The sequence below is a fragment of the Bos indicus x Bos taurus genome, chromosome 7 (genome assembly GCF_003369695.1).
Source record: "Bos indicus x Bos taurus breed Angus x Brahman F1 hybrid chromosome 7, Bos_hybrid_MaternalHap_v2.0, whole genome shotgun sequence".
Classification (NCBI taxonomy): Eukaryota; Metazoa; Chordata; class Mammalia; order Artiodactyla; family Bovidae; genus Bos; species Bos indicus x Bos taurus.
Window position 1 is genome coordinate 78,850,635 of NC_040082.1, and position 26,686 is coordinate 78,877,320.

Sequence of the window (26,686 nt, forward strand, 5' to 3'; positions counted from 1 at the left end):
TAAATAACTTCATAATGGAAGTATTGAATGAATATCTAAAATATTCTGATAAGGCAAACTCAACCCTAAGATGTTTTTCTAAGCACATTCAAATGAGACTACTGTTTGAGGTTAAAACTCTTATTGGCCTCTTGTTGATCATCAAAAGAGAAAAAAAAAATCACAGAGGACCACCTGTTGCTAAATTGTGGAATCCTGTACATAAAAGAGAAAAGGAGGATGACCTTTTTTTCCCATGTTTCTAATACTCAGAAGTATTCCTTTTAGAAAATTGGGGAGCAAGGGGCAGAAAATAAGGCTTTGTATGCTTAGCTCCTGATACGCCTTCTCAAACTCTGAAAGAGTAACAGGATAACTCCCTGTGGACGAAAAGTCATCTCTGGTCAGCCTGGGCCTTGGAGAAAATCTTGACATTGTAGGTCACTTTCCAGAGAACCAGTTGCCTAAATTAGGGAAGAAGTTGCACCATTTATGTGTTTTCTATCCCATTCCTCTTACTTCGTCCCCTCAGATCTCTCATCTGCAAAGCAAATTTAACCCAGTTGCTGATGCTCTTGGACTCAGGCGCAGAAACGTCAGGAATGAGTTGCACCACTCTTGCCTCACCCCAGCATCAACCACATGTGAATTTTTCTATATCATGGATTAAAAAGTGGTGAAAACACTAAGATAATACTGCAAGAGGGAGGGGTACAGCTGACTACTGTTCCTCTCCCCCAACCCTCTCATTACAGCTGCATTTCTTCCAGAACACTAATATTTTGCTGTGTTTTTCTCTCAGGTTTTCTGCCATTGAATTGTACCCACTCTAGAGGGACTGTGACTAATTAGAATGTATGTTTGATTAATGAACTAATAATAATGAACAGTGCCTGAAACAGCGAACACTGGATGACACCAAAGTAATCGTCTTTTACACTAATACCTTTCCATGAGCAGGTGAGAAAAGCAGGAAATCGGTGGTTTCAGGTGTCGCTAATGTCCTGCTGCTGCTGCTAAGTCGCTTCAGTCATGTCTGACTCTGTGCGACCCCATAGACGGCAGCCCACCAGGCTCCCCCGTCCCTGGTACTGTCAAAAATGAAAACTGCCAGCCACAAGCCTACGTCTATTTTACCTGCAAGAGCTCCTTAAAGGTAAATTGTTTGTGGATTAATTATTCTTCTCCCAAAACACTTGCTCACAGTTTGGGGCCTGTCTGTCTTCTTAGGCTACTAGCTTCAAGTTAATCTGGTACACATTTAAATAAGGATTACTGTGATAGCAATGTTTCTCTTCATATAAATAATTTGTATCTTGAGCCAGATGTGTCCCCTGGGTGCACATATGCTCATGAGCATTTCTAAGATGCGAATCAAAACAGAGGGCAGTTATTCTTTCTGTGCCTGTTCCGCATCCTTGGAAGTGGTTGGTAATGATGACAAAAGTTAGAATCTGTTCCGGTATGATAGTTTCTTTTTAAAATATCAGCTAGATTTTTATCCATCATAGACAAGTTTCAAGTTGTGTGAGCTTGATAAACAGTTTGTTAATATAAAAGGCAATTAAGCAAAATCACCAACCATACACATGGCTTTAAGATCTTAATCTAAGTGAAATTCATATCATTTATTTATATGTAACAACAAATGACCACTCTAGACACTTGAAATCATTTATTCAAGGCATTTTTACATAATCTTGCAATCATAGTATAGGCATATAATAAAAGAATGTGCGAGTGTAAAGAAGATTATAAAGCCAGTGTCTGGGCATTTAAAATAAGAGCTCTTCAAAAAAAAAAGTTAAAAATGTTTTACAACTAGTATTCCTGAAAAATTTGGAAGAAACTAAAACGTCATTAAAAACATTACAATACCAAATCACATGTTACGTAGTTCATAGCAAGCAGTTATATATTAAATGTTTATATCCTGTGAGCTAAGACAACACATTTTACATTCAAGTTGAAATAATTCAGCACCATTTTGATTAGAAGGATAAATGACATGCTTTAAGCATTCAAAAGTGGCCCAAGACTTTTGGTAGCTGGGAATGAAATGTGGCTATTGATTGTGATATATAGAAAAGGGTAGTTTTACTTATTAGTTGTACTGTTAGTATCAAAACAAGTTATTTTTAAAACAAAATGTCTTCTGATCAGAAGTTCAGTATTTTAACATAATTTGGTAAAGAGGAATTCTTAGTACCATGATTTTAGTGAACTGCATTTCCTCTACAATCTGAATATTGAGAAAGATTATGAGTGTGATGATCTCCTATGAGGTCAAGGAGAAAAAACATTTGTTCTTCATTATTAAAAATAATGTCTAGTGAATGATTAGCAATTGTGAATGTCATTATGTAAAAATATAAAGATTTCCTGGAAATAGGAAAGCTATGTGAGACTGAATCCTAGCCTTAGAAGGCAAGACCTCTTTAATACAAACTGTGGTCTGAATAATTATGAGGCCACTAATATGGCATGTGGAAGACTCACTAAGTTATCTTCCTATTTTTTTCACAGTCTGTGTTTAAAAACCAGTCTCTTTTCAGTACTCAAAATTCTTTGTTTCATTTCTACTTCCTATTTAAAAGATTTTTTTATTTAGAGTTTGGTAAGGCGGGATTATATTTTTTATTAATAGATACATTTTACCAACTAATCATTATCTGTGAGTTTTCGTGGTTATTCAGAGAAGAGATTCTTTGAGGTTCAAAAATACTGAGTGTTAAATCAATATTTGTGAGTTATTTGAGAGTGTTTAGGAGTGATTAAGGGGGGAGGAATATTTATATAAGGAATAAGTGAGAATATTTAACCTTTTAATTGAATTTTTTTCCCAAAATCAATGAAATAGTATGTGTTATATTTAAAAGGCAGAGATTTCAGGGATTAGATAGTTTTAATTATTAGTAACACATACATGCATATATGTATTCATTTTAAACTTATTTTTTAATAAAATATGGTCATGAAAAACAATAGTGCTTAAAATAGAAATTTTCTAGACATGTACTTATGATGTTAAAAATGAGATAAGTTGAACCTAATGAGTAATAATGGCATTTTGAATACTTAATGAGGTTAGGGACAGCCTTTTTCATATCATAATGCCTAGCATGTTAGTCCCTAGCATATTTTAGGCCCTAAAATGATGGATCTACAGGCAGATGGAAGGCCAATGGAATGACAGTAAACACATCTCATACGTATCCAAAGGCCATGATATTAGCTAGCTTTTAGTATGGGGGTGAGAATCTTGATGAAATGATAGGTCGTAAATCTGTAGATGCCAGTCTGGCTCAGTATTATACTGACAGTAGTTTTTGTTTTTTAAAAAAGCAAGTATATTAAAATATCTCTATTAGAAAAGATTACAATTTTAAAGGATCATTCTACAGTCTTAAAACTAAAAGCAATCGAAGGCAAAGAGGTACATCAAAGAAGCTATTCCATAGCTCAGATACTAGCTCAATGGAAATTCTGGGTCTCTATCAAGCTGTCTGTATTGTCTCATGGTAAGTGTGTGCCTGGCAGATGAGGCTCCTGCAGCCCGCTCTATCTCCCCTGACGACTGCCCACCTCTAGCCCTTCTTACAGTGCAGAGCACTCGGTGAGTGAAGAATGGTTGGTAGTTGGTGCTAACTTTACAACTGTATGACACAATATAGGGATGCCACTCATTTTAAAATTCTACCTAATGTGTCTTGGCACTGGAAATACCTTGCTTGGGATTTGAATACTGGTTAAGAGAGGAAAACTTCTGCTTCAGCACCACTAACTTAAAAACTGTAATTTGATCTCTTTCTACATCTTTTGAATCTAGGAAAAAAAGAAATTCTCCAAATTCTGATGTGGCACATGGTTTCACAGTTTAAAATAAAATCACAGCTGTCTCATTATGCAACACACTCCTTGGTTTTGCAGAAAGCTGTTCTCTTTTGGTCCCCCTTATTCACCAACGTCTCAAGTATGTAATGCTATGTGCTTTGCTAGTTTGTATTATATTTCAGATACACACACAAAAAACACATATGACTGATTCCTAGATGACCCAGAATAATGTTTGTGTATTCATATACATTATGTCATCTATTCTGGATAATTTAAAAAATGTTAGTCTTACTCTTTTTAAAGCTGATCATTTAAAAAAGTGTAGAAAAGTTGAAAATCCTAAGTTTCTCACTAATATTCCTAAGTATTTTAGAGACAGTTGTGGTCTGGGGGACTTTTTTGTATGATTTTTATGTCAGCAAGGGCATTTTTTTGGCTAATAGTTAAAGATACTAAAGTGCATACTGTCTTTGAATGTATCACATCTATCATCAGAACGACTTCCCATTGATACAGTTGTCCTATGTCTAGCAGATCCCCATAACAGTAATTTTAAGAATGTCACTGAAAAGGTCTCTGCCCATAGAAAAATTAAAGAATAGAGGGGCGCATCAACAAATGTCAGACACAAGTTGGGCAGCTCAATTACTTAATTTGTTCCACAACAAAAGCTGACTTAAGTCAGAATGAACTTGTACACTTGACAGAAAGAAAGGAGTTTATCTACTAATTTTTAAAATGTAAACAAATTTTATATAGGGATGTAACTATCTGAATACATACATTGCCATTTCTCTGCTATATAGTAACATTTCTTGACACCAATGGTAACCTGTTTATTCCTCCCTCAGTACCAAATGTGTCCATATCTATTTAAACAGTAGGAGCTTCATTTCTAAAGTGATCTATGCTAGGACATATATAAGCCAGTTATTATTAAGGTTCACTAAAGTTTTAGAACTTTAGAAAATTCTCAGTTTTAAAATAATTTTGACTCATTCATCGAATTTTTTTTCCCTTTTGCACTATAATTTCAGAAGAAGCATAAGAAATTTGGATTTCTCAGAAAGAGCCAAGTGTGCAATTACAGAATTGAAACACTGTGTTAATTCACAAAGTAATGTGAATAATAATATTAAAAATTTCCCAAATAATGCCGATTGAAATGTTCAAAATCCAGTTATGTGCTTTGTTATAAAACAGTCCAAACAAAAATTCTTTTGTTGTTTTCTGTTCTCTCTTTCAAAATACATAAATCCTACTGAAGTTAATCTATTTTTTTCCACTTCAGAACACCAGGCACTGATATATCCTTTGGGAGTTTTGGCTTGCTTTCTAATACCTAGATTAAGAAAACAAAATAAAACAAGTTATTAACCTGATAATACTCTGAATGAGTATAGTAGACAAGTTTAAAGTCATCTTAAAAAAAAAAATATATATATATATATGACAATTTCCCTCCACCTATGCAACAGTCACCTTCTGAAATTATCCATTAATACATTATTTAATACATGATTTGAAGATGGTGACTATGTCACTAGGAGAAAGTTTATGCCTGATACCTACAAACTTGATGTTTAGAGTTAAAAGAAACACCCTCTGAAACATGTAAGAATAAAGCAGGGCTTACAGGACCACCAGCCCTGGCCAAGTGAGTTCACTCTGTGCAGCTAGTGTGGCAGGCCCACCAAGAAGCAGGTTCATGACCTCCATACTGTCCGGCATTGGTTGTTTCCCAGCAAAGTTCTGGATGTAGAATGTTACACTAATAGGCCAAGACTGGGTCAAAGCCAGTAAATCAAATACTGTATTTATACTGTGATCACAGATCCCTATGTACATGAAATAAGAATCACTTAGTCCAGATTATAAACCATCAGTTTCCAAATAATTTCTGTGAATTTATTCCCAAGTAGTTTCTGTGAAGAAAGAACTTAATGATGGTATCTTAGAACTGAGCTGGGCCACAGAGTCACCTGGGTCATTCACTGGGTTTACAGAAAGGAAAATGAGAGAGAGGGGATACACCCAAGGCACACACTTTTTTACACACCGATACCTAGTGGCTCAGATGGTAAAGAATCTTTCTGCAATGCAGGAGACCCAGGTTCAATTTCTAGGTCATGAAGATCCCCTGGAGAAGGAGATGGCAACCTACTCCAGTATTTTTGCCTGGGAAATCCCATGGACAGAGGAGCCTGGCGGGCTATAGTCCATAGGGTCACAAAGAGTTGGACATGACTGAAGCGACGAACACAAACACACACACGTGCTCAGATATTTGATTAGCATGAAAAACAACCAGTGAACTAAGAGATGATATGTCTTTAAGAGTTTTGTTTTTTTTTAATTACAATAACATTACCAAGGGAATCACACACACACTGCTGCTTACAGAGTCACTGAGCGACCACATGGCTTTAGGCAAGATACACACCTTGCTCAAGAAACCTCAGAGACTCCCCATGGTCACTAGGATGAAGCTGAGACTTTTCAGCTTGCTCTTCAGTGCTCACTTTGATCTCGTCCCAACTTTTCCATTCTTTTTGCCCATGAAATTTATGCCTTAGCCAGGCTAACTTGCTTTTCCAAACATGCCCTGCAGTTTCTTCTTGCCATGTAGTTGCGGGTGATGTTGACTCCTCCTAGCATGGCCCTCCTTAACCCTCTCCAGTGCAGTCCTCCTCAGCCCTCAAGGCCCAATTCAAGTGCTGTCCTAAAGCTATAGCCAGAGAAAATTTCTTCCTCTGAACTCTGATCCCTATCAAGGGAGGTGGAACTGAGAGCCAATATAAGAGGCGAGCATCATTCTCCTGAAGGTGGGGGTTTAAGTCAAGGTTTTTGTACTTTTCCCATTATTTTCCATTCATAGATATGTATGAGATTGTTATTTAATTACAAATCACTACCCATGCGTCCTTTAACTTTTGCATATCTTCATCTGATCCGTATTGGTCATTAAAGTTTTTCATCAACCACTCTTACAATTTACAGTCAATGACAACTGGCTAAAATGAAAAAAAGAGAAAGAAACTCTCTGCTGGAACAGAGTAACAGTTTTTATTTGCTCTAAATGTCTGTCAATATCCAACCCAATGGATTCTACTGATGATAAACAAGCAAGTCACTTTCTATACAACAATAGAATCACCTCTCAGACTTTTTCCTCATAGGAGATCAGCAGTTGTACCTGAGAGTCACTTAGCTTATCATCGTAGAGGTCCTCCTGTTTCTAATGCATTTTATTTTAGCACCCCCCCATGCAATTTAAGCATTATATCAAAAAGTGCCAGTGAATAATGAGTGAATAAATTATGGAATTATAAAAATTAAGAGAAATTAATAATTTTAAATTAAGTTATATTCCTTTTCTGGGGATTTTCAGTTATACTGTGATCAGTTCCACACAGTGTGGGCCATAAACCCAGCCAGGTTTTCTGTATTTCAGGCATGTTCAGAAGAATTTACTTGATAATCTTCTTTCAGTCCTACACCTTTGTTTGTCATAGACTACATATGTCTCTAATGCTATAATGACACTTAAAAAACACAGGTTTTGCTCCTTCATGGAAATTCACCTCTCCAAGGTGAATGTAGCCCAGTCCACAGTGCACAGCATGGGCTGCTTTAAGCTCCATCTTTCCCTTGGCCATTAGCCCCCGAGTAGTTGACAAAATATGCACAACCAGACAGGTTCATGTGGAGTTCGGAAAGCCCACAAACTACAGGTCCATGTGCAGTAATCATTGCCCTGGTTTGTGTAACAGGGAAAATTTTCTATTATGTTTCCAGTGTGGTTCTGTTAGACACCTTTCTACTAACTCGTGCCTCTCTCCCATCACAGCAAACCTGGCTTGTGTTCAGTATCACTCTAATGGTATTCTTATTGTTGGGAAGGTATCCCTCCCAGGTGGCATATGAGTTAGAATCTATAACCCAGCATCACTGGGGCAGGCAGTGCCACAGGTCAGGGTGGGACAGAGACACAAGAAGGCAAAACTGCCCAACTTTCTTTCATTACTCTCGTCAAAGCACCATGTTATAGTAACTGCTGGGATTCCTTCTAAAATTTCATCCAAAGAAGGGCTTTTGGACTAGAAAAATTATGAAGGCATCTCCACACAGCCCTTCTTTTGCAAGGTATTTCCCTATTACTTGTGTTTGTAGAACTCAAATATGTGGAATCTTGATTTCTACAGAACAGGTGGTCTGACCTCTTCAGTTGTTTACTTTAAGGTAGTGACTTTCAAAATGTATTTTGAAGAATTCTAGGAATTTTTTCAGGGCTCCTTCATGGACTATGAGGAAGAGGCCAGAAACCCAACTCTTTGGGCTCCCACAAGGTCACCCACACTGCATATTTTACAGATTCAGCTGCCACACAGGCTTTGTGGGTAAATACATGTGTTCTGTGTCTTGTCTTAAAAGCTAAGTTTCAGGGTGATTAAAAACCTGAGCATATCTGCTCCTCCATCCTCTTGTTTTTGTTTAGTCCCTAAGTTGTATCCATCTCTTTTGTAATCCCATGGACTATATAGCTCACCAGGCTCCTCTGTCCATTGGATCTCCCGCTCAAGAATACTGGAATGGGTTGCCATTTCCTTCTCCAGGAGATCTTCCAGGGATCAAATCTGTGACTCTGTTTTCTAGCATTATCAAAAAAGGATCAGCTCCCATTATATGATAGTGCAGACTCGCTATCATTTTCTACCTTTGACCTATTTTACAAGGAAGCTGCAGTAGTAGTGAAAACAGATGTATGTGTAGAATGCCTATCAATGAATTGAAACTCATCGTCAAGAGAATTACTTAGCTAGGCAAATGGGACTCACGGTGAAATTGTGCAGCCCGAGGCATATGCGTGATGTCCTGTGTAGCGAATTTCACAGCGGACGACATTGTTGGAATAATCCGACTCAGGCACCAAATAGCTGGGATTCACACTGACCTAGGCAAAACAAACATCATCTGTGTTTCAGATTTCATCAGCAGTGTTTACTGGTTAATTTTTTTCCTCTTTCCAGAATGGAGGCTAAAATAGAGACAGCATAATTCAACTAAATCAGGCAAGGAAGAGGGTGTAAGTTAGGCATGTGTTTCAACTCTGGAGTTTTTGAAGGAGGCTGGATCTTTTTCCATAAAGTTCTTTCAAATAAGAATTTTTTTAATATATCTAGGTTGGTTTAAAAGTAGTTCTAGAAGATGTATAATTGTTTGCAGGACCATGAATATTTAACATTTGACTCCAGAGAATAAGCCCACTGAGTCACAATTGAAATACATTATGGGTATATGTTCAAAGTTCTCTACCTTGAGAATATAGTTTCCAGGTTTGACATCAGTGATATCAATCCATTGGCAGTCTATGTCTGCATTATAGGTATCATAGCAGCCAGGACTCAAGCCCTGAAACAAATAAAATTCAAAAATTAAAAGGATGGTATATGGTTAGAGTATGCTAAAGAATATGCTTAGTATTTGCAAATTAAATTTTAATTTAGTACTTACAAGAGTTTGACATAAAACTATACTTATATTGCATCTCCTTTGAGAAGTATATATTACTCAGCCTTATAGCACCTCCAGCTAAAAAAAATACAGGACTAATATAAGTAGTAGTACATCTCGCTTAAAAGTGTAATAAATCACTAGTGATAAATACAATCTTAAGTGACAAAATAGGCCTCCACCAAAATCCTTGAATATTACCAGTTCAGGAATAAAGGCCACATAATAATTTAGCTCAAATGTCTTGTCATCGGTGGAACTCTCTCCAATTTCTGTTCTTGGAAATTACCTTCCTATACTGTGAAAGCCCATGATACACAATTTGTGTATACATTTTATGCTATTTATCCGTCTAGTCTCTATATTAAAATCATCCTATGTAAGAATGAATCTACTAGAGATTGTAAGCTCCCTAAGGATGGAGTCTTACTGCATTTTTGAATAGTTAACCCTTATGAAGTATGTATTATGTGCCAGGAGCAATTTTAAGCATGTTATATATATATATATATATATAAATTTAATTCTCACAACTACACAAGGGAGAGGGTAGTAGTAACACATATTATGAATGAAGAAACTAAGGCTGTATAAGGTCAAATAGCTCATCCAAGAATAAATAGCTGGTAAGTGGCTGAGCTGGTTTTGAGTTCAGGCATTTGGGGTCCAGGGTCCCTGTTTGTAACCACCACGCTGTAATCTTTCTCACATCGTCACTGAATATTTTGTTGTTGTGTTAAAGGGATGAATGCCACGTCAACTCTACTTGCTCAGATACTCACTTCAGTAGTAAATGAGTGCCTTCTAGCGGCTGAGAGGAGAAAAACACCACTAAAATATGGTTCTTGCCCTCCAGCAAGTTAGTCTGGAGAAATTTGCTCAAAGTGGAATCCATAGGTATATTCTTGATTCCACTGGTTCTTTATCAGAAGTTTTCACTTTTGTATTTTCATTCTAATACTAATCAAAGTAAATTTAAAAGAATAGGCTGCAGTCCTTTAAACTCGATATTGTTTGGTGCTTAAGATCACCTTGGCCACCAGAGAGAGGGCAGAATCATCTGGAGCATGCTGTGCCAGTGCTGGTTTGCGGGGGAGCACTGTGTTCTCATACAGTACGCAATAGTACAGACAGGCCAAACTCAGAAAGGACCTGTGCCACTGCAGTGAGAAGTGTTTTCCCATGCTGGTCCATACCAACCTGCAATCATTCATTAACCTTATGCTGCGTAGTCAATATATTGTGAAGAATTTTCAGTTTCTGATTCCCAGCACATAATTCTTACTCTGGCACAGAGCATATACTCAGTGTTAGCTACTATCGTTGCTACTTCTACTACTAGTACCACCTTCATGGCACTGTAAGGGATTCACCAAATTAGATACCTATTTAAGACTGGTTTCAATAATGCTTATCTTACCCTCAAGTGAACAAGAGCACTTTAAAGAATGCTGACATTGGCACTCTACCTTACTCAGATGGCAGAATTTAAGTATAAGTTTTGATTATTTGAACTGGCAAACAAAAAAAAAGGGTTTTTCAGGGCAGTAAGCAAACAGGCATTTCCTGTATTCAAACTTGAAAAACTTAAAAAATGTAGAACCACAGCCAAGACTACATAAATTATTTGGTTTTAGCCAAATGTAACTATTACATGAATGAGGTTAATGTAATTTCTAGCTTCATATATATTTAATATGCAAATTCTTTGCAGCCCCATGGATTATACAGTCCATGGAATTCTCCAGGCCAGAATACTGAAGTGGGTAGCTTTTCCCTTCTCCACGGGATCTTCTCAGCTCAAGGATCGAACCCAGGTCTCCCACATTGCAGGCAGATTCTTTACCAGCTGAGGGAAGGGAAGCCCAAGAATTTATATGAGAGTATAAATATAAAGAAGTTATATCTAGTTTTATATTTGGATACATTTAAAAGGGTCATAATATAACTAAGTCAACACTGGGGCTTTGTGAAAATTTTTTTTCCCTTTAAAGGAAGCCCATGTTCAAGAGACAACCAGTGTAGTGAAAAACACAAATACATTAGTCATTTGCAGTGCAAGATCTAGTGAACAGTGGTTAAACAGGATATAAAATGGAGGGTAATTAATCAGAAAGCTACCACATAAAATGAAGTAGGGTCACCAGCCAAGGAGTTGGGGGATTCACATGCTGCCTATAGTCTTAGATTCAAATACTTCAGCACTGAGCTGTTCAGAGTGCCTCTTTTCCTAAGTTAAGAGAGTAAACTCAAGGTACCCTGCACTGGCAGGTGCTGTGGGACTTGGGGATCACTGTGTGAAAAGGGATTCTACACAAACATACGTGTAATGTGAGGTTACATCTTCTTGTTCTTAGAGTAAGCGCTGCCCCAGGTGAGAGGAACTGAACCTTTTGCCTTCCAATTGCTATGATGTTTTAAGTCCAGAGAAAGAAGCAGTGATAATATTTAGGTCACCAGAAAGCTTCCTGCCACAGGCCTGGAATTTGCTTCCCAAGATGCCAGCTGCTGATCTTTGTGCCCTGAGTTACATATATTCACTACTCCCTGCCAAGATTTCTGCTGGAGTAAAATTATAATGTCCTTTTACAAATTAGGGTTTCTTATGGAAATACTGGCGCGGCTTTTAACTGACACACATTTTCCCATTATAAGACATACAAACTGCTTAGGACAGCACTATTTTTAAAAATCCATCCAAAGAACATCTGACATCAATTATACCGTAGGTTTAAATATATATGCATGGAGAAAGAAACTGTCCTTCTGCTCTTCTCTGCATGATTAAAAGAGACATTTTTTTAAGTGCTCTTTAAGAAACTTATTTCTGTCCTTTTGTTAACCCCAACCACCATTCTGTTTTTAGCTCAGATGGAGAGAGAGTTTTACAGGTGACAAAACATCTCTCTCCTACAGTTACTTACCAGTTGAGTTGAGTGCAAAAATGGGAAACCCTTCCGATCTTTTCAGATTATAGACTACTGCTCTTCATTGTGGAACATACCAAGTATACACCTTGACCTTCTGTGATGATGGAATACTTTTTAAAAGTAATTTGGATCATCAAGCCATCACTTTCCTTTTCCCAATAGTTTACCATTTGGACTAGATGACCCCCCGAGTAAACTAGTTTTTCACAAAGATGGGCAGGAGGAAAGAAGATAGATGGCTGTTTTCTCTCTGAAGCGTGTGGGTTGCCATCCTACCTGTGTGTGTGCAGTACATGCAAATCGCCTGTGGTAGCCGTAGTCACACGATGTGTCCTCAAGACAGAAACTCGCTTTATGGCCCTCAGCCACTCTCCTCTGGGTGCTGGCATCAAGCAGGTCATAGTGGCTGAATTCATCCATGCTGTGGTAATGCCTAATGTCCCACACGACACAGAGACAGCAGTCAGTAACATACAGAGACAGCAGTGAGGATTCTAGATGACCCCCCACACACATACACTGCTTCCCACGTTTGTTTTTGCATCAAAATTGGGATCAAGTTGAGCTGCTTAAAGCTAGATTCATGCTAGATTTTTTTTTTTCCAGGACAAAAATCTATCAAAATGGTAAGGCTTTAGCTTTGTATGTGGGGAAAAAAAGACTTATTTTGAGTATTCTGCTTTTTTATTTCACCCTGTTTTATCTTTGAAGATTAAATAGAGATAGATGGTAAATTATCTTTGTTTAAGTGAAACTTGTCATATGTTCTCTAGTATATCTCCTTTGGCTGCTACTACTCATATTTCATTCCAAAAGAGAAGAGCACTTTTCTCTTGGGAGGTTTCTATGAAATTTTTAAAAATTGTATTCTCACGCATTTTAATCTATACTAAAATGCAAAGGAGAAATAAAAGCATGTTTTATCCACCATTCTTATCTAACTAGTATAAACTTTTATTTATAAATCTACTTTATCAGCAAAGTAGTTGCTCACATTTATTTCTTTTTTCATTTAAGTGAAGGTGCTGAACTGTTCATTTTCTCATAAAAGAACAAAAAGTGATGGCTCAAACTGTAGAAATTTTAAGAACATAAAACAGGATTTCCTGGCAATGAACACCTAAGCAAGTTACCAAGTCATACTGTAGAATTGGTGGTGGTGGTGTAGTTGCTAAGACATGTCCAACTCTTTGCGACCCCATGGACTGCAACCCGCCAGGCTCCTCTGTCCATGGGACTTCGAAAGCAACAATACTGGAGTGGGTTGCCATTTCCTTCTCCAGGGGATCTTAACAACCCAGGGATTGAGCCCAAGTCTCCTGCATTGCAGGTAGATCTTTACCAATGACCACCAGGAAGCGCTACCTGTAGTATACTGGGATAAAATTCTAGTGAAGCTAACTGATGTAATCTTATCAACAGTTTTAATAAGCTGGGCTTAAAAGAGTTTCCAGTTTAAAAGATAACAATATATAGTAACTGATGTATTATCCTAAAGATAGATTTCCTTGATTATGTCAAATTATATAGAGAAATTCTAGTGTAAATAACAGCAATTTTCTTCCTTTGTGTAAGGATTTGTCATGTCAAGAATCACCTGTAATTTAGAAAATGAACTATGGTTGCCAGGGGAGGAAGGGATAGTTAGGGAGTTTGGGGTGGTCATGTACACACTGCTATATTTAAAATGGATGACCAGCAAGGACCTGTTGTATAGCACATGGAACCCTGCTCAGTAGTATGTGGCAGCTTAGATAGGAGGGGTTTGGGGGGAAGAATAGATACATGTATATGTATGGCTGAGTCCCTTCGCTGTTTACCAGAAACTATCACAACACTGTTAATCGGCTATACCCTACTACAAAATAAAAAGTTCAAAACAAAAAGTTAACTCTTAAAAAACATAAAAAGAATCACCTGTAAAGTGAAAAAGCAACTCAAAAGTACCCAAGCATCCCATCCACTTACTGGTGACAACTGTGCCATTCCCAGGAATATCTTGGTCGACTTGGTAGGAAATCAGATGTCCCTTGGTTTTTCACTCTCTGGGGAAATCTTAGCAGCACCCTGTGATCATAATCTCTGACATCTCCCCTGTATGCTGAGCTGTGATTTTACAGAGAGAAACATTATGATTTTCACAGAATATGAAACTAAAGACAAAACTACAAGCAAAACCTTCCAAGAGTTCACTGCCCTCGTCTCCCAACGAGGTTATCAGTTCCAAAAGACTAGAGCATTTTGCATACATTTTTTTCCCACCCAGTTAAAGAAGATGTAAATTGGGGAAATAATCCTGATAGAGTATACCCAGATAAGATAAATAATTTAGTAACTTTAAAACAATGGCATTACTGTAAGACTACCATAGGGAATGCAATGGTGTATGATGCAAGACTCTAGTAGAATGAAAATGATGAGCTTGGATTTCTTCTCTTCTTTTAGCCTGACAGTTATAAAGGAAGTGGAAGAAATTGACTATATAAACATTTCTGTCTTGTAAAATATTTTGTGTGAATATATATTCAAATACTATCGATGACCTTATTTTACATTAAAAAAAATTGTGTGTCTTATCAAAACATCTTTTACTCCCTCTGCTGGTTTCCCAGCAGCAAACTCAGGGAATTCCATTCCCCAAACTGCTAAGATTTTATTTTAGGACTAAAGCTTTTAATGCAAAAGCAAAGCTCTTGCTCCTGATCTTATCCTGGCTAAAGTAATGCCAAAACAACTAAGTTAACTGTGACTTCAAACAGAAGAAAACAGTGCCATCCATCGGAGGGGTGACACACTGGCCAAGTGGCCCCCCGATGTTTTGAGGGGGTTTTAACAAGCTCTTCCATTACAGTATTTTTTCCACGGTATAGTAGTTTAATAGAACGTCATTGGAAACAGTTGGCTCCAAAGTTTAAGGATCTTGGAAAAAGAATAGGAGACCTCCAGTCTCCAGGCTAAGGGTTTGCTTAATCTCCCTGATTTATGCCACGGTTTGAAAGTCAGAACCCACAGAAATATTCCAAATTTTAATTCTCCACCCAGGTCAGCATGCCCGAGAGATCACGTTCCACTTCCCAACCCTTGTCTGCACAGAACAAGAGTGGTCAGGACCAAGCACCTGAGGAGCCCCCTGGAACCAAGACGAGGGAGCTAGGCCGAGGAGATCCCAGCTGGTACCTGGCCAAGCAGTTTTCCTCCGCAGCGCATCTAAGGTTGTACATGGCCATCTTTTGCACGTATGTGGACGCCTGGATGTAGTAGGGATCGGGCACCAGGTCCGGAAGACCTAAACGTCAGCAGGCGATGGGCAAAGCAGTGAGACAATTTAGCGGCCCCCACCCTGGCTCCGGGTCCCTCCATGTGCCTTACTCCTCACCCTTCAGTCAACTGGGCTGCGGTGTTGGGCTGCGGGTAGCAGAAGAATGGGGACGCCCGGGGCTGCAAAGTAAAGTGGAAACGAAGCAGGAGGGGCCAGGCGCGCGCGGTTTGCACCAAATTCCAGGGCTGCCTCGGCCGGCGCAGGGGGAGGGATTGGATCTGCACGGACCAAGGCCCGCCGCGCCCAGGCAGCCACGTCGGGGAGACGCGGAGCTGGGGAGACGGTGCACGGGGGTTAGTGGAGACTTGGGGTGCTTACCATACTGGAAGTAGCCGGTGCCGTATCCGGGCCGGTACCTGCTCCCAGGCCTGGGCCTTTCGTACGTGTCGTAATAGTTGTAATAGGGGTTGTCGTCGGTGTACTTATAGGGGTTGTACGGGTCGTCGCCCACCATGCCGTCCACGTCCACGCGGTTGGGCGGTCGCAGGTTACTGAGCGTCGGGACCTCTCCCGGTGCCGTCTGGTTATCAGCGCGCGAGGTCCCAGCGTCGTGGGCCCCGGACGTCGAGTAGCCAGCTTGGAACCAGTGGCGGGCGGCGGGCCTGGGGCGGCCAGCTGCGGCCGCAGAGGGGCCGGCCGTCCGCACTCGCGCCGCCGCGGTGCGGTTGTTGCGGAGCAGCAGGATTGGTGTGCGCATCTGTGGGGCAGTGGCGTTGGCGGCCCCCGGGGCGGTGGCGCCGGGGTCCCGTCGCCGTTGCGGCTGGTACTGCGAGCCCAGGCTCAGCAGGCTGAACACCTGCCCGTTGTTCTCCCATTGGATCTTCTGGCGCCAGGCGCCGGGAGCCGCCGCCTGTTCGCGAGGGGGCTGCCGGTGGCTGGCGGCCGGCGGGGCGCAGCGCACGAGTGCGCAGAGCTGCAGCGACCCGAGGAGTGCGGTCCAGGCGAAGCGCATCGCTCCCTTTCCTGGACTGTCCCCACTCCGGGAAGACGTAGCTCGGAGGGGGGGAAAAAAAAAAAAACGGGGCTCAAGTCACGTGAGGGAGGGAGAACTCTTCAACCGAGGAGGCGGGCTGGACGCCCGGGTATCTCAGTCCCTACCAAGCAGTGCCTAGGGTGGGCTGCAGACCCTCTCCAGTAAAGGCGGCTGGTGAGACGTGGCACTCTCCTCTCTTCTCTTTCTCAGTCCTTCTGGAAGGCGACGGGGAGCGGCGTGGCGGCCCCGGCGAACGGGCAGTGTCTGGAGTGAAGGAAGGAGGAGAGATTTTTAAACTTTCTGGCACATTTGCAAAGTTACACAAGCCGTTCTGGCCCGGCCGCCCCTCTGCTATTTGTTCACGTAATGTGATTGGAAACGTGCAAGGCGGACAGCTCCTCGCCTCTGCCCCTCCCTCCCCTCCCCTCCCCGTCTTGTCCTCCTCCCCCCAGACACGTTGCACAGGGAGCGTTAAGGGGAAAGAACAAAACGGAACACACATCCTGAGACACACTCGGCTTAATCTGGGGCGAACATGCAGGAATTTCAAAAGACTCAGACAGGCAAAGGCAGCCAGGCCGTGGGGCGACGCCAAAATATGCATGAAGAAAAATGCTATTAGGTCACCAGCCCTGGAGAGGCGGGAAGTCGGGAGGTGGAGAGGGTGCTGGGGGCGAGAGTCGGGAAAGGGGGGATGGGGTGGGCGGAGGAAAGGTTGTGACTAATTTATCCATAAGGAGTTAACCAGACACGTTTCCCAATGCACACCCCTTGCTTTTATGGGAAGCGCCCTCAGCAAATAAACCCCAAGATATCAAATTTTGTTTTTCTGTGTGTAGGTAATATGAGAAATGGATTACAAATTTATTTCCTACAGTGAATATTTTAATAACCAAAAGTAAAATTTTACAGGGAGCAAAGCCAGCTAACGCTGAAGTGATGAATAAACCTGTCGCTTTCAAAATGCCGGCCTGATTTGTACTTTGGAAGTGAAGAACCATCTTTCCTTTCCACAGTGTCTCTCAGGAAGTTTCAGCAAAGGGGACTAGAGCAAATTCTGCCTCAGAGAGCACTCAGAAGGCAATTTCAAATAAGCATTTCATCTGCTTTTATTTTTTCTCTTTGTATGTCTAATAAGGAGGTTTGACTTTGAATTAAAAAAAAAAAAACTTAACCATTTGTTAAATGTTGATAAGTCAGTGAAGAATCCTGTGGTGTTTAATTGATCTTCCAAGCTAAACAAAGCGGTTGCTGAAGAAACAGTCTTGGGCTTCAGATTTGGGTGAAGACAAGGGAATGAGGGTGGCCAGGGGATAATGAGTGGGAGGATGTGGGTAGGAGGTAGGTAACTGACTGGAAAGAGATGTTTAGTGGACCAGTTGCTCATATGCCACTCAGGGTTTCAGCATTGCTGGAAGCATTTCAAAGGAAAAATTAAAATTAACAGCTTGATTTAAACTAGACTTGGACCCAGGTTTTATTCACCTATCACTCTTGGTCTCTGCCTCTGGATGTTTAACCACCACATTTTGGTTGTGTTGTGAACCTCTGCTGATTTGACTTCCCAACATCCACTTCACTATTTTCTGGTTGGAACAAATGTGTTTTCATTTTAGAAACTTCCCCTACCGAGTTGCCTTGATGATATCAGTGCAGAACTTCAAGTTCACCACATCAAGCGGTGGACATGAGATTCAAGCTTGGCTCATCAAACCATCTCCGTAGAATTCACCTCTTGAGCAGAAGTACACAAAGGTCAGAAATGTTGGAGCCCACTCTTCCTGCTAGTAAAGAAAGTTCCTGTGAGTTCTTGCTACCGATTCCCCTTAAGCTGTTTTAGGCCAGTATCTTCAAAGAGCTGATTCTTCAGCTTTTCCTTTCATTTTTCCACTGCATTCCTTTGTGGCTGAGTGTGGTCTGCTGCTGCTAAGTCACTTCAGTCGTGTCCGACTCTGTGCGACCCCATAGACAGCAGCCCACCAGGCTCTCCCGTCCCTGGGATTCTCCAGGCAAGAACACAGGAGTGGGTTGCCATTTCCTTCTCCAATGCATGAAAGAGAAAAGTGAAAGTGAAGGCACTCAGTTGTTTCCAACTCTTAGCGACCCCATGGACTGCAGCCCACCAGGCTCCTCCATCCATGGGATTTTCCAGGCAAGAGTACTGGAGTGGGGTGCCGTTGCCTTCTCCCTATTGTTTTCTACCCAAGAGCCCTGACTGACACTAAGGTGAAGGTGGGATGGTTCTCTTAGCTAATCAGATCTAGTGATTCTGAATCCAAGGTGATTGATTTGACTGTTACTCAGTCAAGCTAGATTTGCTATGACCCTGACCACACACCATCCTTGATCACAAACAGGTGTCAGGTGAAAACTTTCTGGTATTGCCAAATGTCTTATATGATGAAGATAAAAGTTCAAGGGCAAATCCCATGAATGGCAGGTCAGCCATGCTATCCCTCTGTATGAAGTTCAGAGGCATCTCTGTCTATCATTTTATGAACTTACTGCAGGACTTAAACTACTCAATTCCCTAAACCCACTAAGAGAAGGAATAAAAAGAAGAAGCAGGTGTATATAATTTGGATGGACAGGCCAAATTATAGGAGAAGCAGGAAGGGAGAGAGTGTAATTATCTGTCATCAGAAGAATGCTCTGTATTCACCCAGGACGAGCTCATTCCCCAGGAAAGAGAAGCCCGCAACCACTAGGGTTTGACCACACAGTGCTGAGGGAAGAACTCTGCCGTAGAGTTCAGACTGTCAGTGTGGCAGACCAGAGTGGCCCTTAATGGAAGGGTAGGAAAGTTTTCCTGAATCTTGGATAAAATACTCTAGCTTCTAATCCTGGTGTTTACATAAAAAGCTGTGTATCTTTGGACAGCTGACTTACTTTTCCTGACTCTTAGTTATATGCAGGATTCAAGGATTAACCCAAATCCTTTCTAAAGCATTTTCCCTCTTTTAAAACCACTGACTTTTGTGAATATCCAAGTAATTCCATTTACTTTCATGTAACTGGAATTTTCTGGTCATGACAACTGTATTTTCCTTTTGGAAACTTCCCCAACCCAGTTGCACAGTGGGGCTGACTGAGCTTTGTTGAAACTTCCCCTACTTCAAGCGGTGGGGGAAGAAAACCAGCTAAACATATCATTCATCAGCTCTTTCATTCACTATAGTTTTTCTTTATGATTATTAATATTTAATTGAATAACTACTTTAGTTGGACTTTGCAACTTTAGATGTATTCAATGTATGAGAGTGTGCAGGTGGCCATTTTCCATTTTTACATATTTCCCACCAGAAATTGGAAAAGGAAATGGCAACCCACTCCAGTGTTCTTGCCTGGAGAATCCCAGGGACGGGAGAGCCTGGTGGGCTGCTGTCTATGGGGTCGCACAGAGTCGGACACGACTGAAGTGACTTAGCAGCAGCAGCAACAGCACCAGAAATTGAATATACATTTGATTTACAAATTTCTTGAATCTTGTGATACTGTGAAGTGTAGTATACTATAATGGTGATTTGCACACCCGAGCACTCAATGAATGTCAGTTGATTAACTCATTATCAAAATTTATGGCTGAATGAAGTTTGTCTTTTTTTTTATCAAATTTACTCCAACAGACTTTAAAAAAAATGTCAGAATAAAGCAACTAGAATAGCAATGTGTACACTTTATTTTCTTTTAAACACACACAACACTGCCTTGTTGGGGGCGAGGGGAAACCTTTTGTTATACTTCCTAATAAATGCTTAGTTGATTTTCTTTCTCTTCCACTTTCTCTAAACTCTCTGCCTTACGACTCAGCCAGCTGAAAACAAACATGTGGCTTGCACATTGGGGAAGATTGAAAGTATTTGCAAATGCTACAAGACACAGTCTAGCCACACATTGTGCCTTCTGTTCAGTGACAAAACTATTACTCACAAAATTGGAGAAACAACAGTTCCTTCTACTCATCACTGAAATAATCAGTAACAACTGTAACTACATCAAGATACCTTTACTTTTAGCTTTAGTAAGATCCATAACTGATTCCACTTTGACCTTAAGACCTTCTTTTGTGGACAGTTCTGCAGTATGTAGCATAAGAGGAAGAGAGGTGGAATAATGCTATTTTTCAAGGGTCTGTCAATAGAATATCAATATCAAAAATTTAAACTGCAATGTCTGCCCCATTAAAAACTGAACATTGTTATAGGGCTGTGTTCTGATATTTGTAAACTGTATTCACATGTTTAGGATGTGCTTAGTCGTTCCATCATGTCCGACTCTTTGCCACCCCATGGACTGCACCCCACCAGGCTCCTCTGTCCATGGGGATTCTCCAGGCAAGAATACTGGAGTCAGTTGCCATGCCCTCCTACAGGGGATCTTCCCAACCCAGGGACTGAACCCAGGCCTCCTGCACCATAGGCAGATGCTTATTGTCTGAGCCACCAGGGAAGCCCTATATGTGGGATAATTCGTATAAACGGAAAGTCGAGTTACACAGAAAACCAGAATACTTAGGCCTTCGTCAAAGGACCCTGAGTAGAGCACAGAGTTGATCATTCTTTAGTCTGGGGCTCAGGAAGCTCATAAAAATGTTCATTGATAGACTAATGCTCATATATGCTTTGGTGTCATGTAGTTTGAAAGTGTCATAGAGAATAAAATCAACAAAGGCAGTGGGAAGTTGGAGATGTATAAGTGAGAAATGATTGAGAAAAGAGGTCAGTATCATATCTAACACAAGGGAGATGTGTTGAGAGGGGAATGAAGACACTGAGTGCATTTTTGAAAGTAATTTAGAAGGGAATATAGCATGAACCAGAAGTATTTGAACCAGCAATCTTCTTACTTGGGGTAAAATGGAGGAGAGGAGCGAGTTGGTTTTGACATTAACAATGTGCTTGTGTTCTCTTCACCTCATTCTTTTCTTCTACCACATACCACTTCCAGGTACTTCCCCAAATATAAAAAGTAGACAGTTAGTACACACTTGTCTCTGTGTCAAGACCAAAATGAAAAAAAAAAAAAGAAAAAAGTCTGTAAACAGACCAGAAGAATCCCAGAAATAATGAATTTTAAGTATATCTTGTTTGGTTACTTATCCCCTCAGGCCACCTAGGAAGTGGAGCTTAACCCCAGGGAATGGAAAAGTATTTTTCCTAGTATCTTAATGCATATTCATATGTGATTAAGTAAATATTGTTAGTCACTATAACAAAGTGGGAAAATGAGAAGGGGTAAAGTTATGACAGGAGAATGAGTCTTTGAAATTCAGTTAATCAAAGTTCAAAGTAATTTGGCTGTATCGACCACAAAAATAAGGGGTCAGCCAGTTGGCAAAACTGCCTACAAGTGAACTCCAAGTGATTCGATTGGACGTGATGGGCTGTCCAATGACAAAGAGTCAACTGTTCTTCGTGCTGTGAGATATACTAGGGTCATTCCTGCTTGTAATTGACACAGTGAAGTGTGTCCTTTGGTCCATGTCTTGCCTTATTTGCTGCTTCTCAGCTCTTCCTGGATTCAGCTTCACTGTCTCAGAACCCTAAAAGTTGTTTACTGTTACCTGGATTTGATCCTCTGAGATGGTGGGATAGAGGTCAGAAGAACATTTATGCTTAACTAAGGTGTCTCCATCTACTTGTAACATGCTATGATTGCATTCCACCATCAGCTTGTCTTCCCCTTGTTTTAACTTAGCCCAAAGAGCATTGCCTTCATTTAGTGTCCAGGAGAACTAAGACCACGGATTACTGACAACATAATGCAAATTAAATGGAGTTTTACATTTTTTGCTGTCTCCTGTGAAACAGTAGTTAGACCATTTGAGAGTATTTTGATATTCAAAGTAGAGGCAGAGTGAAGAAAGATCTTGATGGGGTTCTAAAGGTAAAAATCTATCTACTAATACTTGCTTGAGATGAGCTTTGAGAATCATTGTTCTTTCTCTTTCTGATATCATTAGAATACCACTTATTTAGCCATCCCATTTCTTCTTGATTATATAGCACCTTAATCAAAGACTACTATATTATGGCCCTTAAAGTTGTGAGAATTTTTTAAAGCAGGCCCAGTCAGTTATGTAGCTATGACATTGTTGTAAACATGGGTTCTTTGACTTCTACATATTTTCTTTTCCTACTTTTCAGCTATTTCATGGATCACAGTCATCTCTTCCAGAAAGTAGGAGATAAAAAGAGAAAAATGGAAGCTCATACTGTTTGTGGGAACTCTGTCCCCTATAGGTCACATAATGGCAGTGAATAGTTTGACCACTATTCTGGGCGACTGATGGGAACAAGACAGGTTTTTCCAATGACATCTCTTATACTTCATTCTCAACAGTTTGTATAAGTTTTGGCAAATAGTTAATACAAGAGCCTATGATGCCATACATACTTGAAAATATTAAATTGATTAAATGAAGATCTTCAATTAAGTGACGCTAGTAAATGAATGTATACAACTTCAAAATAATCTGTGACAAAGGAATCTCTCATGACCAAATAATGAGTTGAGTACACAGGGCCTTTCTTTTCAAGCTTGCTAAATAGATGCTTGGTAGAGGAAGGAAGTAATTAAAAAAATGAGCAATAATAAGAAAAATAAGCAACTTAATCACTCTCTTTAAAGGATAATACCTGTCCACTCATTAATAATAAGCCTTTCTATTTCTTGTCACTTGCTTTGTTCCTGGCACAGTACAATGTGTTTAAATGTATTACCTCATTTTATCCTCCCAACAACCCTGTGAACTAGTTATTTATACTTCCATCTTATGGATAGAAAGTTGAAACTGATTAAGCAACATGCTCAGTTAAAAATGGACAGAACTAGTCCTTGAACCTTAGGTTTATCCTGTTATAAACACTATATTACTCTTGCCACATGAAGTAGAAAAAAAGGTATTAGTCTCTCTCATTTTCTTTCTTTGTTTTAATTATTGGAATATTAGGCTTAGTGACTCACTGAAGTTTATTTACATAACAAAGAGATTTTGACCAGGCCAATTAAATGGGAAGACTAGCAGTGGCTGTTTAGCTGATGCCTATGAGTAAATAGCTTTGGGATGAGTGTGACATGCAAGTTAACTGGTTGATGGAGACAGACAGTTCTTAGATAACTGTTACCTCTACTATTTACTAACAGGGAGCTCTTGGATAAATTAATTCTTTTTAGACTAAGTTTCCCAAACAAATATAAGATAATAGACTTATGCAGAATTGTTATAAGTATATGGCAGAGAATCCAGCTTATTTTAGGCAGTAAGGAGATAATAACTATTGTTATTGCTTGGTACTTGGACATTGCAGTTTAAAAGTTAACAAGATTATGTATATAAACAATCATGCAGCAAGGCATTTTCTCTAAACACGGGAAAAGGGACATTATTTAATTTTTAAAGTGCTTATTTTGTTATGTTGAGGCAAGAAGATTCTTTAAAAAATAAATCAACTTTATTTAGATGTAATTTACATAAAATAAGATGTGTAACTTTCAAGTACACAGTTTTAACAAATGTATATGCCTTTGTAATCAGTACAGCAATCAAGATTATTTCCATCATTCCATGAAGTCTCCGTGAACCCACTGCACCCCTGCCCCAGGAAACCACAGTTCTGATTTTTCCCCCTACATTACTTTTCCTGGTGGCTCAGATGGTAAAGCATCTGCCTGCAATGCAGAAGACCTGGGCTTGATCCCTGGGTTGAGAAGATCCCCTCCTGGAGAAGGGAATGGCAACCCATTCACTCAGTATTCTTGCCTGGAGATTCCAAGGACAGAGAAGCCTGGCAGGCTATAGTCCGTGGGATCTCAAAAGAGTCGGACACAACTGAGCGATTACCACACACATACAGCAAATATCCTTTAGTGTCTGTTCTTTTGCTCAGCAAGTCTAAGATCCATGCATTTGTTGCTCAGTCAGAGGTTCATTTGTTCAGTTCAGTTCAGTTACTCAGTTGTGTCTGACTCTTTCCAACCACATGAACTGCAACACGCCAGCTTCCCTGTCGATCACCAACTCCCAGAGCTTATTCAGACTCATGTCCATTGAGTTGGTGATGCCATCCAAACATCTCATCCTCTATTGTCCCCTTCTCTTCCCACCTTCAATTGTTCCCAGGATCAGGGTCTTTTCCAATGAGTCAGTTCTTCGCATCAGGTGGTCAAAGTATTGGAGTTTCAGCTTCAGCATCAGTACTTCCAGTGAACATTCAGGACTGATTTCCTTCAGGATTGACTGGTTGGATCTCCTTGCAGTCCAAGGGACTCTCAGGAGTCTTTTCCAACATCACAGTTCAAAAGCATCAATTCTTCAGTGCTTAGCTTTCTTTATAATCCAACTTTCACATCAAAAGCTTCAACTAGTCAGATCTTTGTTGACCAAGTGATGCCTCTGCTTTTTAATATGCTGTCTAGGTTGGTCATAACTTTTCTTCCAAGGAGTAAACGTCTTTTAATTTCATGGCTGCAGTCACCATCTGCAGTGATTTTGGAGCCCCAAAAAATAAAGTCTCTCACTGTTTCCATTGTTTCCCCATCTATTTGCCATGAAGTGATTGGACCAGATGCCATGATCTTAGTTTTCTGAATGTTGAGTTTTAAGTCAACTTTTTCACTCTCCTCTTTCACTTTCATCAAGAGGCTCTTTAGTTCTTTTTCGCTTTCTGCTATAAGTGTAGTGTCATCTGCATATCTGAGATAACTGATATTTCTCCTGGCAATCTTGATTCCAACTTGTGCTTCATCCAGTCCAGCATTTCTCTTGATGTACTCTGCATATAAGTTAAATAAGCAGGGTGACAACATACAGCCTTGACGTACACCTTTCCCTATTTGCAACCAGTCTGTTGTTCCATGTCCAGTTCTAACTGTTGCTTCCTGACCTGCATACAGATTTCTCAAGAGGCAGATCAGGTAGTCTGGTATTCCCATCTCTTGAAGAATTTTCCACAGTTTGTTGTGATCCACACAGTCACAGGCTTCGACATAATCAATAAAGCAGGTCTGAAATTCTCTTGCTTTTTCAGTGATCCAATGGATATTAGCAATTTGATCTCTGGTTCTTCTGCCTTTTCTAAATCCAGCTTGAACATCTGGAAGTTCATGGTTCATACACTGTTGAAGCCTGGGTTGGAGAATTTTGAGCATTACTTTGCTAGCATGTGAGATGAATGCAATTGTGCAGTAGTTTGAGCATTCTTTGGCATTGCCTTTTTTGGGATTGGAATGAAAACTGACTTTTTCCAGTCCTGCTGAGTTTTTCAGATTTGCTGGCATATTGAGTGCAGCATTTTCACACCATCATCTTTTAGGATTTGAAATAACTCAACTGGAATTCCATCACCTCCACTAGCTTTGTTCGTAGTGATGCCTCCTAAGGCCCACTTGACTTCGCATTCCAGGATGTCTGGCTCTAGGTCAGTGATCACACCATCGTGGTTATCTGGATCATGAAGATCTTTTTTGGTATAATTCTTCTGTGTATTCTTGCCACCTCTTCTTAATATCTTCTGCTTCTGTTAGGCCCATACCATTTCTATCCTTTATTGTGCCCTCTTTGCATGATATGTTCCCTTGGTATCCCTAATTTTCTTGAAGAGATCTCTAGCCTTTTCCATTCTATTGTTTTCCTCTTATTTCTTTGCACTGATCACTAAGGAAGGCTTTCTTATCTCTCCTTGCTATTCTTTGGAGCTCTGCATTCAAATGGGTATGTCTTTCCTTTTCTCCTTTGCCTTTCGCTTCTCTTCTTTTCAGAACTATTTGAGTTGTCCTCAGACAACTATTTTGCCTTTCTGCATTTCTTCTTCTTGGTCTTGATCACTGCCTCATACAATATCACAAACCTTCATCCATAGTTCTTCAGGCACCCTGTCTATCAGATCTAATCCCTTGAATCTATTTCTCACTTCCACTGTATAATCATAAGGGATTTGATTTAGGTCATACCTGAATCGTCTAGTAGTTCCCCTACTTTCTTCATTTTAAGTCTGAATTTGGCAATAAGGAATTCATGATTGGAGTCACAGTCAGCTCCCCGTCTCATTTTTGCTGACTGTATAGAGCTTCTCCATCTTTGGCTACAGAGGATACTATTTTACATTCACAGCAGCTTCATACAGAGATTCCTTT

The 26,686-nt window shown here is 40.1% G+C and overlaps 1 protein-coding gene across 3 annotated transcripts; it reads right to left on the reverse strand.

Annotated features, from left to right (window-relative positions):
* Positions 1–1,639: 1,639 nt before the first annotated feature.
* Positions 1,640–17,103, reverse strand: LOX (lysyl oxidase). 3 transcript variants are annotated; one of them, XM_027546960.1, is made up of 8 exons: positions 17,053–17,103; positions 15,898–16,816; positions 15,438–15,546; positions 14,229–14,366; positions 12,537–12,693; positions 9,133–9,228; positions 8,655–8,770; positions 1,640–5,158 (listed from the first exon to the last, which is right to left on the reverse strand). In XM_027546960.1, exons 2-8 carry the CDS (start codon positions 16,529–16,531, stop codon positions 5,152–5,154), a joined length of 1,257 nt encoding a protein of 418 aa, XP_027402761.1. In that variant the 5' UTR covers positions 16,532–16,816; positions 17,053–17,103; the 3' UTR covers positions 1,640–5,151. The 3 variants fall into 3 exon arrangements, with proteins under 3 accessions (XP_027402761.1, XP_027402760.1, XP_027402762.1); XM_027546959.1 differs by lacking the exon at positions 17,053–17,103 and having other exon boundaries at positions 15,898–16,921; XM_027546961.1 differs by lacking the exons at positions 1,640–5,158; positions 17,053–17,103 and having other exon boundaries at positions 8,651–8,770; positions 15,898–16,906.
* Positions 17,104–26,686: the final 9,583 nt, after the last annotated feature.

Bases quoted from the DNA above. Each gene is read 5' to 3' on its own strand.
- LOX (XM_027546960.1), bottom strand. From the start codon at position 16,531: ATGCGCTTCGCCTGGACCGCACTCCTCGGGTCGCTGCAGCTCTGCGCA. The intron at 15,547-15,897 runs GTAAGCACCCCA...GCTGACGTTTAG, and splicing joins CACCGGCTACTTCCAGTATG to GTCTTCCGGACCTGGTGCCC. The intron at 9,229-12,536 runs GTAGGATGGCAA...TATTTGTTTCAG, and splicing joins CATGTACTGCACACACACAG to GGCTTGAGTCCTGGCTGCTA.